The sequence below is a fragment of the Aplidium turbinatum genome, chromosome 17 (genome assembly GCF_918807975.1).
Source record: "Aplidium turbinatum chromosome 17, kaAplTurb1.1, whole genome shotgun sequence".
NCBI lineage: Eukaryota > Metazoa > Chordata > Ascidiacea > Aplousobranchia > Polyclinidae > Aplidium > Aplidium turbinatum.
The window spans coordinates 17,858,364-17,879,088 of NC_137488.1; the positions used below are offsets into that span (position 1 = coordinate 17,858,364).

Genomic DNA, 20,725 nt, shown 5'->3' on the forward strand with positions numbered 1-20,725 from the left:
TACCAGTTTAATTGTATAGAAAATTCCACTTTCAGGCCTGTTTTGGTTTCATGTAAAATCTGCTCTGGTTGCAACATTTGGGAGATGTTACCTGAATTGCTGCCTCATAAGCAGAAAGAAGATGTAAAATTTTCGCCTCAGAGCAACATGGGCTTACATCCACTGTTGAAGCCGGGTTTTTGTCAAATACAGGTTTAAAATAGCAGACCCATTTTACAGCCCTAGTAGGCTACCAAGATTACACGCTACTTTTGTTAGAAGCAGTTACAACGAAATTAATTTGATGCTTCGAGGGAAAGAAGAGTGTATTTTTAATGTTTTTATTTTTTAATTTGATTTTTTGTCAGAACTTATTTAGTTTGACCTCAAAGAAAAGTTTTCCATGGTTTATTGCGCCTCTAACATGAATGTTAAAAATGCAATTAAATTTAATTCCAGCAAAACAATTATAGCTTTTTTGCAAAACAGGAAACAACGAAAGACTACAACAGTTGCCGACATGAATGCTTGTATTTTTTTCATATTTTAATTTAGTATTATTTTAATTTTTTTTTTTGATTTTTTCTGAAGGTTCCGAAAGCGCTGCATGTCTTGTTTGCTCTAGCAAAAGCAAAGCAATGAATGAAACTGAATTGTTGCATTTTAAATCGACAAAAATAATGAAATGTACAGAATATGACACAGCAAAAATTAATGACTATGGATATACATCGACATTTTGTATGGAAAAAAAGCATTGATGGCGTGAGAGCAGCTGACAGCCGCATTGTTTAGATTACATTGGAGCACATAAATATTCATAATCTTCAATCTCAACTTATTTACTCTGGTTGTTGTAGAGGTCATGTCTTTTCATTGCGTGCTAGCTCTCTCGTTCCGCCAATACCGTTTTACTCATCATCAAATGACGTTATTTAATGTTAATATATATCTGAATTTTGTAGTTGCGTGAACAATGTGACAACGCTTGTGCGCCAAGTCGGGGTCCAGTTTCGACGAGTCATTATCATCAATTATTTACGAAGGGATAGCAGGGCTATTTCATATTTTGTTTTATTTCATGTGACATCGGGGTTTTAGTTAAAAAAGATAACTAACCTAGCGAGTTTATGTGACCGGCATGAAGAGAAGCTTATAGGGTAGGCTATAGCGTGCGAACAAAAATTAAATATTTTTAATTGAAAATGAAAACTTTTATCTCAGAAAAACACATGACGATTGATATAATGCACGATCGAAAAAGGTTTTTCATTGCTAAGATTGTGCCAGAAAGGAAACGCATCACATCAAATTGTCCAGTTTATAAATTGGTTAAAAAAAAAATTTGTTCGAACGTTTGGTGATAATGTTTTCAAAAATTATCTCAGTTGCTAAAATCATTAATTCGACATGCCATGCAATTGTGAGGCAAGCAATTAGGTTGAAAAAAAAAAAACGATTTTGAGCATTTGAACTTATTAGTCAAGCAATAAGCAGCATTCCCAGGCCTACGGAGAGAGTCATGCAGAATTCTGGATATATAACAGTCTGCAAAAATAACAAACTTTTCTTGATTTGGCTGACTGCAGATTAATGATTAACTTGAGTACACCCAAATCACTCAGTCACAGTTGCAGACGCCTGTGACGCACATGAAAATGATCAAAAAAATCAGTTTATTTCACGCCATTCGTTTGTCTGAAACAATACAGTGCAATGCTCGCAGTGTAGTGTAAAATATTTTGAAAGGAGCACAATTTGTGTGATTTGCACAGAAAAGTGCTCACGTCATTTTTCGAAAATAATCCTGTCATTGCACTGCATCGCAAAGTGTTTTTGATATGTACACGTTTTCATTTTGCAAACTATCGTCAAGTTGATCTTGGCAAAGTTTTGCAAAATTGAAAAGAATTTGAAAAATTTTACGGTGTATGGTCCTTGTGTGCTAGATCATGAGATCAGAGAATAATGCCGCAACTTTAGTGCACTGTTCCATTTAGTTATGCATGCCTGCTAGTTGAAATAGCAAGTTGTTTCGTTCTTACGTTAGGGTACGTTTCAACAATGAAAAAACCAGCAAGCTTTGCGATTCTACGAAAATGTTGTGTGTGTGTGCTTGTCCCATTTTGAAAGTAGCTTGCAACGTTTGGACCGGAAGTCAACAGCTATTGAAAGGTGAACGAGGTGGTATGATAGATCGTTTGCGGTTACTGCGGAGTTTGGCAAAAAGATTTGAACTCAACTGGATTTTGGAGGCAGGTCACGAAGATTGCCCTTTGCAACAGGCGATCAGCATTTTCAACTTGTCAATGAAGCTAGCTCGCGATTGCCGTTGTCAAAATCGTGAATGTCGATAAATCGAACAACACGTCATGCAATTCATTTCTAAGAAGACAATTTGGTGGTTTTTGGTCGTGCAAATGCAAAGACAACCTTTTGCCAAGTGAAAGGGCAAGTGTATCTTTTTTAAGTACCGCTGCTAGTACTAACTACATGTCGTTCGATTGGGCACCCGAGGTTAACGTGTATTCACATACCAAACTAACAATCGCATGCTATGTAGAAAGCTCTAGCATGACAAGCTTTTTCATCCGAATGGAATGTTCGGCCTTTTGACCAGACCACATCGCAGTAAGAATTGTTCCACTGCTGGGCTTTTAGTAACGGTTTTTCCAAGCAGCGATCTAGCAAAAAGATACCAGCAATGCTTAGTAGGCTATTCCCAACAATTTTTAAAAAATAAAATTGCAGTTTAATAGTTTTTGTAATCAGTTATCATCACACAGAAAGTCTTTTTTTGAGAGAAGAAACAAATGTATAGTTTAGTAGGGTATTCAGAAGAGGGCAACTGGGGCAATCGCCCTCTTTAAAACACAAAATAGTAACTTTATTCACAAAGTATATGCAAGGTCGGTTTAATGTACACCTTACTCATCATTGTGCTATGTTGAAATCTCCTCCCTTCCCCCTCTTAAGGTTACATTCTGGATTCGTCCCTGCTACAGATGAACTGTAATTGATGTTTCTTACCGTTAATGACAAGGCAGTCTAGTAATTTCATAATTTTTTTGTCAAAAGGAAGTCTTGGATTTATTAGTTTTGGGTGTCGAGTGCAGATCGGAAATAGTTTTGTAAAAACGGAAAGCTATTTCCTGCCCCATCATTGAAATGAAAAATGGCTCAATTGTTCGGATACAAGTGCCGATGAATGAAAACCCCAAGTTGCCGAATTCTGGGTAACGTCATTTTGCAATCATATACGACCGGTGCTAAAATGATAACATTCCGGCTTGTAACATTACCAACGTTTGTTAACGTTGATTAAAACGAATGGGACAAAGAACATTAAACAGTAGAGAAGCATTCTTACTACATGGGATTGGATTGGAGTTTTGTAAACGCTTTATTGATATTAAAACAAAAGTCTTTTTTCAGCGTACAGCCTAATTAAGTCCATTTTATTCGATCTGTCCATCCATCAAAAATGTCCTTATTCACATTAATTCAACGTCTACAGAATGTAAAAAAGGCCAGTTATGTTAGCTGGGTGTTTTATCGTTTATAAGCTGCTTGGTGAAATTCGTTGTTTAATATTTGGGCTTATGTTTGAGGTGTGTTCTTCTCCCTTTAATTCGTTTTTCTTCGCGCTACTGGGATTGGTTTATTATTGGGAGTGGCTGCGTTGTGCAAAGTACTTTGGACTATATTTAAATCAGTCGATATTATGCTATTGTGGTATTCACAAACACACCGTAGAACGCTTTTACTTGGTAACTTTAAAATATATTTTATTTGAGGAAAAAATGTAAATTTTATGTTTTTTGAAAAGGACCATCTCAATGAGCTGAGAGAATGACGAAATTTAAACGATTCGTGCGTTTAAGCATTTATGCTGAAGTTCCTTTGCATTAGTTTTGCTGCAGAAAGTATGTCGGTACCATACTTGTCACAACTCAGATTGGTCATTTTATTCTCTTAATTTGAAGTGAACATCAACAGCGAATATTATTTTTCAAGGTTGACTTCCAAAATTTATAATCTTTGGCATTTGAAGTAACAAGTAATTACTAATTGAATTGGATCTGACATGTAAAAATGGAACTAAATATTGGAATGGCAAGAATGATGATTTCTATGACTTGGACCAACCAGGCCACCTTGATGTGCACCTGGGTTGGGTTCTTTAGTGTTGCCTTGTTTGTTTTTTGGAATAAAAAGAAACCAAAAAAGATTGAGAACGAAACTGGTAAGAATAATTGAATGTTGCTTTAAATGTTTTCTTTTTTTGTATGAAAATTTGCGTTTTCGGAGTCGCCATTTTGATGCCAAAGCTTTCAAGAAATGCGGTTTATTAATCTAATCAAAAAATGAAGAGCCCAAAATGAAGATACTAAACTTATGCTCAGCAAACGTTTCGAACTCAACTGTCTTCGTCTTGTGTTTATCATAGCACTAAACACACCAAAGTAGCATTATCTAATAGCACTGAAAATGAAGACAGTTTATAGTTTTCCAAGCGTTTGTTGAACATGAGTTTAGTATCCGCATTTTGGGCTCTTTATTTTTTTTATCGATTTAAATTTTATAATTTTAATTGTATTGTTATTTATCGAAAAAAATTAATAAAAAACAAACATAAAATAAAAAATAAAAATAAATTGATGGTACTTTTCAATAAATTCTTCAAAAACTAAATTGTTTTTTGCTAGGTGGTCAATTGAAATAACGTTTTGGCCATTTTTAACCGTTTTTGTTCAGCAGTGAGAATAATTTGCACATGATAATACATTCACACGCAAACTACGTTTTTGACATGCTTTCTAGTCTACTTACGTAATCACTAGTGTGTATTAGCCAATTTTTATACTAACTTCGTGATTTATTTTCTTCTTGGTCATTGCAAGGAACGCGTATAGGAAACTAGTCTAAAATTCAAATCATTGAATTATGACCTTGTGAAAAAGTTCAGCGCTATTCTAAGAAAAACTGTTCATACGATCGGTATGTTGTAACACAAGACCAAAGCTGCAGCGTGTTTGTTTCCTGCATCGAAAAAACATGAAAGCTGGATTAGAGCCAGATGTCTGCTTGGTTACCTACTTGCGTTTTTTTCCAACTGTATGATAAATGCAGCGAATGATTGAATGCTTTGTTTATTTCACTGAGAACAATTTTCTTTCAGCACGACAACGTCTAGTTCACTTTCGTGACCTTCCATCGCCACTAGCCTTTCCTGTTGTGGGTAATATGTTGCAGCTCAGCAGTCAACCCCATTTGGAGCTAACGGAATGGGCTAAAAAATATGGGCCTTTATTTCGCATCAAAATGGGTTTTAAGGAGGTTTTAGTGGTGACAGGCTTGGATCACATCAAGTGAGTTGATCAGGTCTTTGGTGCTTCTCAGTTAAACGTAGTCTAGCTGAGAGATACAAACTACAAAATCGGCCTTACTTCATCATATCATCATCATCACAAACTTATTTTTTGTCGGAAATTTATCATCCACGTCTGACATTTTGAATATCAACGAAATGTTAACTAACTTGATATTTTGATGTAACTTCATTACGACTATGACACCGAGCGGCTTAGAGCATTTAGTAACATGCAATGCCTTCTGAAAGTGTTGCATTTACACGTTTTGTAGTAGCATGTAACGTTGGTTTTGTGAGAGGATCATTTGTAAAGATCTAAACCCAATTTTTTGCCAATTGACCCTTTTCCACAGCCCAATGCAGCATAGCTGCCACATGTTGTACTGATAACTTTTCTTTGGTTGAACATCACTTTTCCTTAATAGATATTTTTAAACTAGTTTTGATATTTTTGCACTAAGGGGTAGCGATGATCAAGAAAACAACTTTGCGATAATCGATTTACTTTGGCTGTTGTATATCCCATAGGAGCGGCCAATTACGCTCTAATTGCAACTATTGGCCGCTTTTAACTTGTAATTGTGGCTAATAGAAACGTATGATGTGTAGGAAAGCGTGTATGCGTGAGAAGCCCAAAAGGCATTTCTCAGTCGCATATTTCAAAGACCTATAAAGTTCACAATAGGCCAACGTGCTGCAATCACAAACGTCAGCTTGTTCCACGCGACATTTTAATAACGAAGTAAGATCTCTCGCAGCAGCACCAGAAACTAATAACAAAATGGAAGTGTCGTCAAATTTAGCAAGCCCGACACTTACTAGTTGACTGTAATACCAAGTAAAAGCTTTGTACCACCTTCTTTTGCGTTTTTTTTTTCGTTTTACGTTTCTTTCTATACTGTAATTATTTTATCTTTTTGTAAAGAATCAAAAATTGTTAGTGTTTACTGGCAGTTAAAGCTTCAGTTTTAAGAAATCAGGGATTTGGGTGTTCTGTATGTAAAATAACACGCTTCCTCAGTAGAATACTCATTTGTATTGTCGCTTGGAATCAAACCAAGTTTTATATTTTGCCAAGGTCTTTTCTGGTTTTCCAAAATGACTTTTAACTCAAACGCAACGCAGATGTTAAATTTAACTCCTTGTTGTAAAAACGAGTAAAACCAATTTAATTTTAGAATTTAAAACTATTACTAAATGCTGATTAAATTCTTGGACTTCTGTTTCGGGATTAACTTTGGAAGGCGAAACAAGACTTAACGACTATTCTAATTGCAAGCATTGTTACATTTTGGCAAAGAACTAACTGTTTACCATTTTAGAAGGAGTGAAACAAAATTTTAACAAATTTCTTCTACACTTTATGTGTTTAGAATTATATGGATATGCCGCTTTTAAAATATAATTTTGTTGTTTACCGAACAAGTAACTTCCACAAAAGTTACCAAACGGTACTCATCTGAATCACGTTTTTATTACCTGATGGAAAGTAATGAAAGATTTCTTTTATGCCAGCGCAAACCAATCAGACGTTTTTGAAATATTTTCAAGCAATGAGAATAATGGATATCTATCACTGATTTTACTGTGGCCTATGTGCCTCTTAAGCCATCATACCCTTTGCAGGTTTTTGGAACCTGGGCATTGTAATGTCTTCACTTGACCCGTTTTTGTAGATCTTGCAAATAATATATGGCCTGTACATCAGCGTAAGTTTACCAGCCAAGTCGGAATACTGGACAAGATTTCAATTAGAGCATGATGGCATCTTATTAAGCTATTTTGTTTGATTTCTTTAGGACAGCATTGGTGAAGAAATCGACTTCATTCGCCGGTAGACCTGACCTTGAAACATCTAAACTGGTCTGCCAGGGGTTGAGTTTGACATTCTCAGACTACAGGTAAAAGTTAAAACACACATAACGTTAAATTAACGTCGAACGGAACAATGACCAACGTTCAAAATTATTGCAATTTTAACAACTGCCAGTACTGCAATAGTTGAAAGATATATTTAACTGACAACGTCTGAAGTTTAAATATCACATTTAGTAAAAGCTATACATGTATAAATTCACAAATCTAAAGAAAAATTACTAGAAAAACCTTTTGCGTTTTAACTTAGATATTATTTGTTCTTGAAGCATTTTCGACATGAATGTAGCCATACTTGTAAGCTTGTATGCTCTTCTGAATTGGAAAAGTGACCGCGCTACTGTATTGATGATGCAACGTGCACAAACACGTGTAATTATGTCACAAGGCACGAAAACATAATGTTGCGTAACTATCATAGAATACAAACACCATTACCAGAGCTACCCTGTCTTTTATGAAGCCATGAACCTTACCTTGGTACAGGTGTTAATCTTGAGAAAATTCATGTTTTCTTTCATGAAACATTTCACGTATTGTATAAACGTCAAGGCCAACATTGCAATTCCAGCAACGGTTAACAAAATTAGGGGTTAATTTTTGTTATGTTATTCAATGTTAACAAAATTACGGCTAAATTTTGTTAATTTGTGCAGCCGATCTTGGGAACATCAGAAGATGGCAGCAAAAGCCGCGGTCAGTTGCTACACCAGCGGAAAAGACCCTACCAAACGAACCGTCATGGAGAATAACTCAGTGAAGCATGCCAACAGCCTCGTCAACCAACTGATTGAAACCGCCAAAGAACAGGTAGCCTATTTACTGTTCTGTAAGTCTGTGAGTTCAATACACTGAAAGTTATTACGCGTATAAACCACGAAAGACCACCACTATGGTCATGACAAAGCTTTAACTTTTGTGTCCTTAATTCCAATAAAAATCAAAATATTTGATTCCTCAAAACATTAAAAAGATAAAAACTAATTGGATTATATTTCCTCCAAATTATTCATTATTTAAGACAAATAAAACACAAAACAAGAAGAACTTTTTTCAGGTATACGTCACATAACGAAATATACAAAATGCTTACTCGCCTATTCGGATTGCCAACAGGCAAATCAAAGGCCAGAAACAAGCAACAAATTTAAATCGGGACATTAGCTGGATTTTTGTCCTTATTAACAACTTTATTTATAGCAATTAAAATATTTTCAAGATGATTCGTTTTTAAGTTTTTTTGCAGCTTTTGACTGCTGTTGAAATCAGAATATGACAGCCCTAATGTGGTCGTGTGGCTTGCTTGAAACATGGACGGGTTGACATGCGCAAACAAATAATTATTTCGCTTTTGGTTTAAAGTTAGTTGAAACTTATTTCCTGTACTTTCTTCTTAGTTACCGCCTATTTGGAGAAACGAGGCAATAAACCACAATGAAATGTCAATACCACAAAACCGCAGAACTGTAATTCATCCAACTCCGCATTGAGCCAATAAACCCTTCTTGTTGCCACCCAAACCGGAAAATTGATAGTTGGCTAAATGTGCCAATTCATCTTACCGTTGCATATTTTATAAGCATAGATGTGAATAGATGGGCTATTCGTTTGAAATGTTTTGAGAAAAATATAACTTACACACGCACAGGCAGGTTTTTTTTTAAGGTTTGGTTTGGGTGACCGCTAATTAGTTTTAAGAGACCGCAAGTGTTTCATTTAAATACCAAAAAATAGCCATATTTGCTTAAGACATAGCGAGAAACAACCATTACTTTTCTACTGTAGTTGCAAGTCCAAATTTTGGGAAACCGCTGGAGAAATTTTAGGGACCGTTTCGATCCCCCAAAACACCTTAAAAAAAACACTGCGCACAGGGATGATTTCTTTAGGTGCCCAATTGAAACTACCAATCGATGGCAATATTTTAAAAATACATTTAAAAACTTTAGTTTTAAAATAAGCTGAAACTTTTATTGAAATGTACAATTTTGCTTTTGGGTTTATTTGAAAATGTCTTTGTAACTGTGAGCTAACAGTTGTTTTGTGAAATTTACAACGATTTGAAATAGTTCAAATAACGAATATGAACAGGATTATCCATAATTAATTTGTGTCACATAAACAAAGCAAAATCATGTTTGATAAACCGCCACTCCTGGAATTCGAAAACTCATTGATTATTGTATTGTATTCTTTGAATTGGTGTAAAACTTATTGCAGCTGCACACTATTTGTGCAGGCATTGACAATGCAAAGCAACGTTAAACGAAATTGACGAGGTACAAGCAGCATTTCGCAATGGGTTACCCTATGCCCTAACAAAATGACAATAATTACACAGATTAGACTATTTTATGTAGACACTGAATAAATTTTAGACAATACAAACACAAAGAAATGACCAATTATGGTATTTGTTTTGTTTGTAATTCGATTCCAACCACACCATTAAAATTCAAACCTGACAAATTATGGAGATAACGCAGCTGCCCAAGAAGCAATTGTCTAATGTCAAAGTTTTCAGTGTATTAAAGATCTCGACTTTAGGGGTCGTTTTTAATTAAAGTTTATTCGTTTGAGATATCTTGGACCGCACTTCGAGGAAAGTGGTGGCAAGCTAGGTCACGAAAGCTTCATCTAATATGTTTGTGTTGAGCGTTCTCATTCGATGCTTTGTAGATGAAAGTTTTCAACAAAGTGATGTCCCAGTTGCTTGAAAGAGTTCTTATTTTAGCTTTGCTTTTATTTTTAATACAGAAGGGAATTGTGGATCCGAGGGATATTGTTTTAGCAAACTCTTCCAATGCTGTTTGTAAAATTTGTTTTGGTCAAGACTTTGACGTTAAAGACAAGAAGTTGAAAGAGCTTCTTAACATCAACAGGAATTTTGACGAAGCAATGGGAGCAGCACAGCCTGTCAATTTCTGGCCTATTCTGCGACATTGCCCGATGATTGCAAGATCTTTCAAAGTAAGTTTGCTTCTCTTAAATGCAGCTATTCTTTCAAAATTCAATCAACTTTGACAGATCGTTTGTAAATTATGGTAATTTTCAAACGTATTACTGAAGACGCTCTTTGTAACATGAGCGCGCTAAGTATTCTTTTCTATTTCAAATTTGAAGTACTGAAATTATTTATTGCAATTAGCTTTTGCAGTGATTAAGAGGTTAGCCTTTCTTTTTATTCTAATTGGTTTCTGGTGACAATTTAATAATTTCACATCAACAAGAATATTCCAGAAGCATATACATTATTTAAATACAAAATGACTTCAATTAAGACATTGAACTTCCAAAATACCAAAGAATCAAATATTTGATTGCTTTGTATTTAAAACCATGAATTGAAATTGAATCAAGTCTTGTTTTTTTCAAATTTACTTAGAATGGTCATGATTTGGCAAAGCCAAATTTGCGCCTGGAAGTTTGGTTTAATTTGTGCGAGAATACTCAAGAGCATTCCTAAGGAATGCTTCCTGAAAGTTTTCTTTATTTTAGGCCAATAAATGGAATTGTTTCCATACAATTCTATAATCAACTTTTGGAAAGTTGACATTCTTTCCAAACTAATAGAACGAATTAGCATTTTTTTTTCTGTTAAAAGAAATAAAAAAATTTCACGTTTCTTCTTAAATCTTTATCTGGCAAGAACTAGGATACAATAAAATTTGCTTTTTTCACTAAAACCAGTCATAAATGATAAAATTTTTTACACTTGAAACCAAACATGAAAAGAATAAAGAAGTTACTTTGTTTATGCAGTACTTTTTAAGACTTAAATTTATATAAAATAATTTGAATTTCCCAATGTTTGTAAGACAAAACTAAACATAACATATTTGCAAAGCAACAATACTACAAATGTATGCAAAGAATATCCTCTTTTTTGTGAAGGAAAAATGAATTTATGCTAACACGAGTAAAACAAGCTATGTGAAGGTTATTTCAAATACAGACAGCCTACTAATCTTAAAAAGACATTAACAATCGGTTTCACTTTTAGTGAGGTTCTTAAAATGTTTTTATTCAAATAGAACCATTCTTATGTATTGCCTTGCTTCTATGTTAATTTGACAGTCTTACGTAAAAATTCTGTTTTTAATGTGATCTATGTTTTTTTAGAAACTGGAGGTGTATTTCGAAAAGTTTTGGAGTTTTTTGTCTGAATTGTTAGAAACCCATTGGGAAACGTATGACGACAACAATCTGCGAGATCTGACCGATTGTCTTTATCATGAAAGCGAGAAGGAACGAAGCAATAACAACGAAAAGATATCGAAGCCGACCGTGTTGGAGAATGGCTCGTTGAGCAATGGCACAGCTCACACTAACGGCGTGAACGGAATTCATAATCATAGTCATGAAGATCCTTATACATCACATCATAAATCTGACAGTCTTATCAAACCCCACACCATTGAAGATTACATCAGTGAGTCCGAAATCAGACGAAGAATTATGTACTCGACTGGAGACATTTTTGGCGCCGGATATGACACAATGTTCACAACATTACATTGGTCTTTACTGTACATGGCTGCTTACCCCAATGCACAAACCAAGGTAAAATGTCGAGAACTTTCCATTACAAAAAAACGAGATTTTAAACAAAAGGTTTTATGAAATTTGATTGGCTTATTAATGTAGTAAAGTGTTTAATTATTTGAAAAAACAAATTAAAAATTTTGCAAACCTTTTTCAATACTTTTTAAACTATTACAAAATTTTACTATAAAATAGCGAAACGTAGGAAAACTGTTTTATTTGAGACTTTGGTTTTGGGGAGGTCTGTGGCCTAGATTTCATATTCCAGTAATTTTTATGGGTTTGGATTTGGATTGAATATTTGAAATATTTAATTACAAAGTGTGAGTAAAAAGGAGTTGTATATATTTAAGATGTAACTTGTCTGCAACTGTATGACAAATAACAGACAGCTTTAATTTGACAGTTGTCACGGTTTATTATTTGAAATATTCTTTTGCCTTAATGCGCAACTTTTAACAAACTGTCTGAAGCCTAAACGAATTGTTACTTGGGCATTAGTTATAAACCACACTTTGCAAAATGTGCCCTGCATGACATTTCTAAATTGTTTGTTTCGAACTGACAGTGACACTTTGCGGTTTAGATGTGGAAAGAAATCAACCGCGCAGTGGCGCCAGAGGAAAGCTTTTCGTTCAGACTGCATGGTTTCAAATGTGCTTACACTTTGGCTTGGATATATGAAGTGTTACGACACTCATCACTGTCACCCCTATTAGTGCCTCATGCTACAACAGAAGCAACAGAACTGGATAACTGCTTCATTCCAAAAGGAACAATGGTTTATTTTAACTCGTGGCAGGTCAGATAAATTTTTGTTTTTTATTTTATTTTGTTATGTGTTTATTTGCGATTATGCGCTCCATATACAGAAAAGAGAACAACTAAACAATCCACTTGTTGCAACCGGCCCTATGAGACATATGCAAGCATAAAACAAGTAGACACAACAGATGTGCACGTTCACAATAACATTATACGTGATACCGACAAGTTCATAAATCAACAATTGGCTAACGAATTTGTCAATTTATTTCCTTCAGCTAAGAGAAGAAAAGCAATCAAATAAGATTTTGTAAGCCGCTTTAAAAGCTTTGAAACATGTCACTGTGATCATTCAAATTTAGAAAAATCTTCTTCAATTTGTAAAGAACTATCCCTGAAGCTTGTCACCAATAGTGTGGAGTGTAGCATAAATAAATAAGATAAATTGTTTTTATTTTTGGTCTGAGCTTTCAGTAGCTTTGTATTGTCACTTACGCTTGCTTGTAGAAGTTTTGCACAACTAAGGCTGGCCCGGCCACAAAGTTGACAGAGAGGAGTTTTCGCTTGTTGTTGAAGATTTTTTGTTCGTAAAGGCTTCCAGTCCGTATATGGAGTTAAATGGAGCGCTGTGTTTACGTGGTTGCTTCAGGTGCACACCCGAGAGTTAAATCATCACCGCATGCTTTGTCCGTTTACGCAGTGCAGCCGTTTGCTTGTACAACTGGTTGACTTGACAAATTTGCATTTGCTCACTTGATAGTAATAATTCATTTTGTTTTTTATTTCAGGCCAACAAAGATCCAGAAGTTTGGGATGATCCGGAAGATTTTAAACCGGAAAGATTTTTAATTGAAAAAGATGGGACTTATTCAATGAAGTCGAATGCTTCCTCTAAATTAATAGTATGGGGGGCTGGAAAAAGAAAATGCCTGGGACACGAGTTGTCTAAACATCTTCTTTTCATTTTTATCACCACAATTGTAAGACGAATTAATGTGCAGCAGTCGAAGCCTGGTGTCGAACCAGCTTTGCCTTGGCCTTCTAACTTCGGCCTTACCTTAAAGCCTAAAAATTTCAAAATTTGTATCACAGAAAGACAAGACATTTAGATATATTTTTTAGTTTTGCTGCAGCTATCAACAATGATACCCAGTCTTTTCAAATGACCTACTGATGCTCTTTATCTAAAAATAGAACGATTAATCTATGTATATTCGAATATCACAATATCTTCCAGGAAATATCTCGCGTTGTGTAAGTCAGACCTAATGTAAGAGTGGGTTTAAATTTTAAGCATATTGGGTTAAACAGTCAGACCTCGTCAATCAGACCTAGCCAGCAAATGAGGCCTTTTTAGTTTGATTTAATGATTATAGACGTTGAAAAAAGATTTTGAAATGTGAAAATAGACAGATGGCTGCTCAGACAGTAAATCAACCGTTATTTGCGTTAATTTAAAGTCTGCAGATGTTGAATCAATGTAAAAAAACGGTTGATTTGCTGTCTGGTATGGGGACATCTTATTTTGTCAAATAATGGTTGATTTAGAGAGGGTTGTATCACCGTGGTGATCGAAATAGAAAAATTTGATGGCCGCGTATTTGTATTGATGACGAAAAGTCTCCACTGACGAGGCCAAAGTTAACGAGGTCTGACTGTACTGAATATTTATGCTCTTAGTAAGTTTGTTGCTAAAATTAAGCAGCAGTAGCTTTTAACTTAGAAACAAATCGCCATCATAGCTTCGAACGCTATTAAGCCCAAAAAATATAGATTATAGCAAAAAAATTCATACTGACAAATACAATATCTTCAAATAGAAGTTTGGCAGTGACACAAGCCTGAAAGTCATTTGAACGTGACGTAATGCATCAGGCTAACGGACTGAGGTTTTCATCTTTTTTATTAATTTATATACCACTTTGATAGCAGTCTATGTTTTGAGTTGTAAATTTTTCGACAACGTTATTGCTAAGAAGCAGAGGTTGGTAATGCGCGCTATTTGTTTTGCAGTATTTTTGTCACATTACCACCTTGTTGGTTTCACTGTACAAACATCAACAATATGTAGTTTACACAAGGTGAGCCAATAAATTGTTGTGAAAATGTTTTTATAAAGATAATGTCACAGAAACAGTAAACTATTGTCATTAAGCCAGTCAATTTGCTTCTCATTTTGTTTAAAGGTTGATCATTGATAATATCCTCAGTCAATGAGGTAGCATTCTATTGGCCCACCTATGTTTTTGGAATGTTAAACCAAATTAAAACGTTACAAAAACGTCGTCTGGAGGCAGTGACGTAGCAAAAAAAAAACGTAGGGGGCAAAAGCAATTATTGGTGGGGCAAAATGAAACGTAATTTATTGAATTACAATGGTATTGAAACATTGTAATAGTATTAAAATTTATTCTTTTTGAAGGGGGGGGGGGGGGGGTGCAAGATAAAATTTGGGGGACGATCGCACTTTTCCGACCCTTCGGGGCTACGTCCATCTCTGGAAGCACGCAATAGCAGTTTTTAATTGTTTTTGCTTTATGAGACTCGCTATTAATTCAAAGCTTGCGTCAAGAATAATTGGTTTTCTTTGCATGTAAAACGAATAACAATTTATTGAGAATATTCTTCAGTTTATCATCTGTGTTTGTTAAATTTTAACACATTTTCTTAATCTGCCTTTTTTATGAGTATAATCATGTAAAAGAGATTTTTTAATGCAAGCTGACAGAAGATTTGTGTAGACTAACTTCACCTCGCATTTGAAACAATCAAGGAAACATCAGATGGGATTTTGAACTATTTTTGTTTTTTAACAAAATTTAATGTAATTCAAACCCACAACAGAGGGTTAAAATGGTCTCTTATTATTTCGATTACTAATTTTTATTTTTATCTCTGTCGTCTGATCTCGTGCGCTCGCATTATGTTCATAGATTTTTAATTTTGCTCAGCGAAGACATTGCAATCCGTTTGTTCAAAATACTAGGCCTACAGTACGAAAAATTCAGCTTCATGGACGAGTGAAAAATGCACATTGTTTTTCATTGTTTACTTTCTCTAATCAATTGTCATTTTGGCGTTACGTTGGTGAAGATTGTAATGAAAGAGATTGAAATTTATTCAACTCGCGCAATGATTAATTATTATTATAAATACTATGAACAGAAGTTTAAACAGGAGTTCCTAGCAAGCTTGGTGCTGCATAATCAAGAATACAAACACGTTTCATTTTTGCTGCTACTCTAACCGTTCTTATCATTTTGTTGAACGGGATTCGCGATGTTGTATTACTGCGTTACATTAGCGCCTCATTTCTGACGTATCAAAAGCAATGCAAATTATTGTTGTCATTATGAAGCAACTACGTAGCTAACTTCAATTTTTTTTTACTCCCTTGAAGAAAGCAGTTTTAATTTTGTTAATTTAAGTAAGGTTTTTATTTTTATGTCATTTGTTATGGTAACGATTACCTCTCTAAGACATTTTTCATTTAGGGCGAACCTGTCAACCTTATTTTGATAACCTGCTTTCCACTAATTGCTCACAACTTCAAGAAAAGAGCGGTGTAAAGACAAACGCCTAACGTTTCCTTAAAGAATTAAAACAAAATCTGTTTTATATCTCAAAAATAAAATGGCCAAGAGCTTCCATTTTATAAAACACTAATTAAACACAGCGTTTTTGTAATTTTCTTTCCGAAATACAATTATATTAACCGTAATTTCATTTTACTTATTACTTCAGCCCAGTTTAACTTCCACTACTGTTACAATTAATTACTGCACTATGCAGTACTGCCCTTGTACAGCACAGCATATCTTTGCCAATGGTTTTACCAATTTCATTCGGTTTAAGTTTGTTCTTTTAGACTCTTTTAGTCATTTATATCTTGCCATTTCTTGATGATGGTGACAGCTTTTCATGTTATTTTGTGTCCAATATTAAAAGCGAAGAAAATTGATATGTTTTTGTTAATTTTTCATGTATAGTGTTGTTAAAGCATTCAAACAATATTTTAACAGTGTTTTTGTTGTTTTACAAATTGCGTGTTTATTTTTCTTTCAACACAAGAGTTGAATAGTCAGAGCAAGTTGTTTCACGCAGCCGGACAGGTTACAAAGCAAGCCATGCAGAAAAAAAAACTAAAAATAGTCTCACAGACTTTTTCAAACGATATAAATGCCAGAGAGTAATACGTTTGCTACCTTTTGATTATATTCTGCGTTTTAAACGAAAAAACTTTAGCATCTAATAATCCCTGGTCCAGGTATAATGGTAACCTACTTTTTGCACGACCTGCCAATGCAAGTGCTGCCAGTAGTGTAACCATACTCTGTCACAAACCTCGAGTTACGTTATTACCAGAGAGGCTCTGCATTCGAACCATGTGAAGCAAAATATCACGAAAGCTTACTAAAAGATTGAAAGACATTTGAGAGTGATTGTATTAACTTGTCTCACCTTTTGGGCTAAACGCCATGCCTGAGCATGAGACTCATCGGTTAGGACGCTGCTTACGTTTGCAACAATATCCGTGAACGTTCTGATCCCCTCTAGCGGCACTGAGGCAATTGGATTCAACTTCATCACCAGCTGTTTGAAATACATCAAGTCTAAATGTCTTGTTTAATGGTATATACACTAGGTGTTAATTTTAAGCATATTGGGTTAAATTTTAGGTGGTCTGCATTCTGGGAAAGAAACAGAGCTCCATCATGACCGACCATGGCCCCTTATTTTCAAATAAAAAACACAAGTGTGTATTAAGTTGCAAGTTTGTACTTTGGGTAGATTGTTCTAAAAAAAATCTTCTCTTACCACTAAAGATTGTCCAGCTATTTCCAATTCACTGGGCAAGACCTTCCGCTTTGGTGGACGCCTAGTGGAGTTACTTGCAACTGGAGGTTGTATGACGTCAGCTAGATTTGTCAAAACAGAAGTGGCTTCTTCCATGCTTATAGAAGTCAGGTTTTTCAAACGATCAATCTTCAAGTATAAACATAACAATGATGTAGTGTAGCAACAAAGCATATGCTTCAGATACATATAGCCTAAGTAGGCCTACCATATTTATAAAAGATCAACAATCACCTCAGTTGGACTTCAGGAAAAGCATATTTCGGCATGGACAGACAAAACAAAATATTTGATATACCTAGAATCGCAAGTACCTGAATTTTTAAGAATGCGTGAAATTGATAAAATTGAAAACTTTGATGGTGTTTTTGGCAAGATATGCCACGTAGGCTACTTTTACCAAATAGCAGTAGGCTACACATCACAGATAGTCCTCATCAGTCATCCCCGCACTCCATGCACGCCAACCACATACTAAACCTACCTTGAATGGTCATCGTTGGCCATCTTCGAAATGGCCAAAGATCACTTTAGATACATTCTAGTATTTATTTGTTTAAACTTTATTAAATGCTTTGAAAAAATAACTTTAAAGACTTACAAAATCCTGTTTTACAAACATTGCTCTCAAAACTCTAGAACAATAAATGGATTAACTTCTGCATTCAGTTGTTTGATTGTTTCTTTTGTTGCTGACACACAAAAAAAAAACTGTAATTACGCTAATTTCAATTCCCGACCAAACCGTAGCAAGAATTATCTAATAAGCTAAATTCTTCCCTTTACTGTACATTAACTCCGCGTCAGCAGAGCAGTGACGTCACTAGAAAATGTTGTTTCAGAGGCAAATATGTTAAAGCTTGAAATAAAGAGTTTGGTTAAAAATGCAGCGCAACATTTATCAAACATTATTCAACATGTCATACAATGTCGTTAAAACGTTGCAATAGTAATAAAACCCAATTTTGGAGGAATATTAGACAACATTTTTTTGGTGCGATTGTTTCCCCAAGCCCCCGTAGCTACGTCCATGCTACGTCATGAATCAATGTAGAAAAGACGCATTTTATGGTTTGTTTAGAACGAGGACCAACCTGATCTTCAAGAGATTTGTATTTCAAAGACTTTCTTTCATAATAATCCCATTGGTAGGGGCCATATGGGTCGGTGGCATGGTAACCGGAGGGGTTATAAAAGGCTGCAGGGGCAGTGGATCTGTCATTCTCATATGTAGAGCAAGCTTCCGCCTCCGGGCTGTAGCTAAAACTTCGGCAAACAAATCGCTGATCTGTGATGCACATATCGTGGCAATCCGCGAAACCCAAGGGACTCCACCAATAGTTATATTCATCTGGATAAGAAAATAAAATTTTAGCTTTATTGTTACAGATATGCAATTTTGTTTTATGTCTACTGCGCATTGCCAAACAAATAATGAATCAAACATTGCTGTGTTTTGATTAGAAAAACGTTGTGTCATGTGTTCGTGTATTGTAGTGATGAGATAAAGAAAGCTCTGTCCACCCCTTGTCAATAAAGCTATGTCCACCCCTTCTCCACTCTTTACCAATAAAACTATGTCCACCCCTTCTCCACTCTTTACCAATAAAGCTCTGTCCACCCCTTGTTTTTGTGGTTGTTCAATCAATTGACTGACCGTGAGCTTTTAGAGCGTCAATTAAACACCTTCACTCTCTTGGATTTTGGAAGGAATACTTTTTGGAAGGCATTTATTTCAGAGGAATTGGCCTACAGTATAATGTGTAGTATTATTATGACAAAAAAATATCCAATAATTTCACCCCTTTAAAATTGCTAAATGTGTGAGAGTATGCAACACCAACACGAAGCAATTGCACTCACCCATTTTCATTCCTTGAACTCGAATGAAGTTTTTCAAAACTGAAACATAAAATGACATTTGTTTTATTAATCATTTAAACTTTACACTCGAAAAAAGGAGGGATCTTAGCTGAGATGTTGTACCGGTACAGAGTATGCTGGCCCAGTGTGCAGACGAATTTATCATGAGTAGGATGGCCGAGGTACAGATAGTTGTAACTTATCGTAATTGCATCCACTCCACCGTATAATCTATTGACCCTACAGGTAGGCACTTGCAGAAAAGTTTCAAATAACATTTAATCTTAAACTTATATCAAATATAGTTACTACTCTCTAAAACATCTACAGCCAGTTTCATCCTAAAAGGAGGACCATCAAAAGGTTCTTATTCAAATAGAATCTTTAATTATCATTTATCATTAACACAACGATGCTGCGGACACATTGCAAAACGTAATTCATAAAAAATGTCATGTTGGCTGGGATGGTGCAAAGCAAGCGAACTGACGGACGACCAAAAATGAAATTGCCTGACAATATCAAGCAAACTACGGGACTAGAAATCATGTCGGAAATTTTCAATAAAAACAATAGAACAGAATTAAAGCAAGTCACAGCTGATCAAGCATGGCCAATCTGCTGAAGAAATGTGAAGCAAAAACAGAACCATTTTTACTATACTTGGTTATGTTTTTCATTTCTTTATTTAACAGTGTTTTTCTCAAAATTGTTTCTAATTTTTAATCAAGTCAGTTGAAATGCACATCTGTATAAATACAACAATTAGAGGAAACAACTGCAATTGTTTTGAAGTGTTTGCCCAGTGATGATCAAGCTGTTTTTACAATTGCTTAAAGTTTAACTTCGTTAGCTTCAAGTACAAATTTGTCATTTTCAAAGCACTGGTAAGTGACGTAAATTGTTTGAAGTGGTCTCCTAACGACAGGTTCAATTCGTGTGTGATCTTGGGCCCAAACATTATAGTTTCTCTCATACCAACAAGACAACTCTTTTTATTTCAGTGGTCTCTGGGACTGTACAAATTGTTTTAACAACAAAAACCATAAAGCAAGAGCTACAAATTGGTTTATTTAAAAAAAAAGAAAACGATTTATTATCAACTTATTGACCACTCAGTGGTATGAAAGGAGGGAAACCAGTACTGTCTTTATCAAGCTTTCATCGATTGATGATCTTCGAACGATTTACATAAAATTATTATTAAAAGTAGAACCCAATGAATTTTTTTATAAAATAAAGAACGCCTGAACCAATCTAAGCACGTTTATAGTAAACTACTAATTATAAGGGCGAGTGTGAAGTTGCTTAGATTTAGGCAACCTGATATATAAAAAAAAACACAAGCACATGATGCTTCTGTCTCATCATGGTCAATCAACCGATTATCGTGGACATTGGAAATTTCTTGAACCTTTGTTGGAGTTGTGTTCTCCGATAATTTGATAAAAGTATCATTTCAGTGAC

General features: G+C 35.0%; 2 protein-coding genes across 2 annotated transcripts in view; one reads left to right on the top strand and one right to left on the bottom strand.

The window, feature by feature from the left end:
* LOC145786426 (uncharacterized) overlaps positions 1-20,725 on the bottom strand; it is a 61,811-nt gene that overhangs the window by 37,160 nt on the left and 3,926 nt on the right. Inside the window, exons 3-6 of the mRNA XM_082598079.1 lie at positions 19,259-19,297; positions 18,490-18,746; positions 17,357-17,524; positions 17,000-17,131 (exon numbers count right to left, since the gene is read on the bottom strand). Of these exons, the coding sequence (XP_082454205.1) occupies positions 17,000-17,131; positions 17,357-17,524; positions 18,490-18,746; positions 19,259-19,297 (596 nt within the window). The remainder of the gene's footprint in view (positions 1-16,999; positions 17,132-17,356; positions 17,525-18,489; positions 18,747-19,258; positions 19,298-20,725) is intronic.
* LOC145786428 (cytochrome P450 1A1-like) lies at positions 4,084-14,877 on the top strand. The gene is made up of 8 exons (XM_082598080.1): positions 4,084-4,225; positions 5,162-5,351; positions 7,153-7,254; positions 7,885-8,038; positions 9,986-10,198; positions 11,351-11,791; positions 12,360-12,575; positions 13,327-14,877. The coding sequence occupies exons 1-8, from the start codon at positions 4,093-4,095 to the stop codon at positions 13,645-13,647; spliced, it is 1,770 nt and encodes a 589-aa protein (XP_082454206.1). The 5' UTR covers positions 4,084-4,092; the 3' UTR covers positions 13,648-14,877.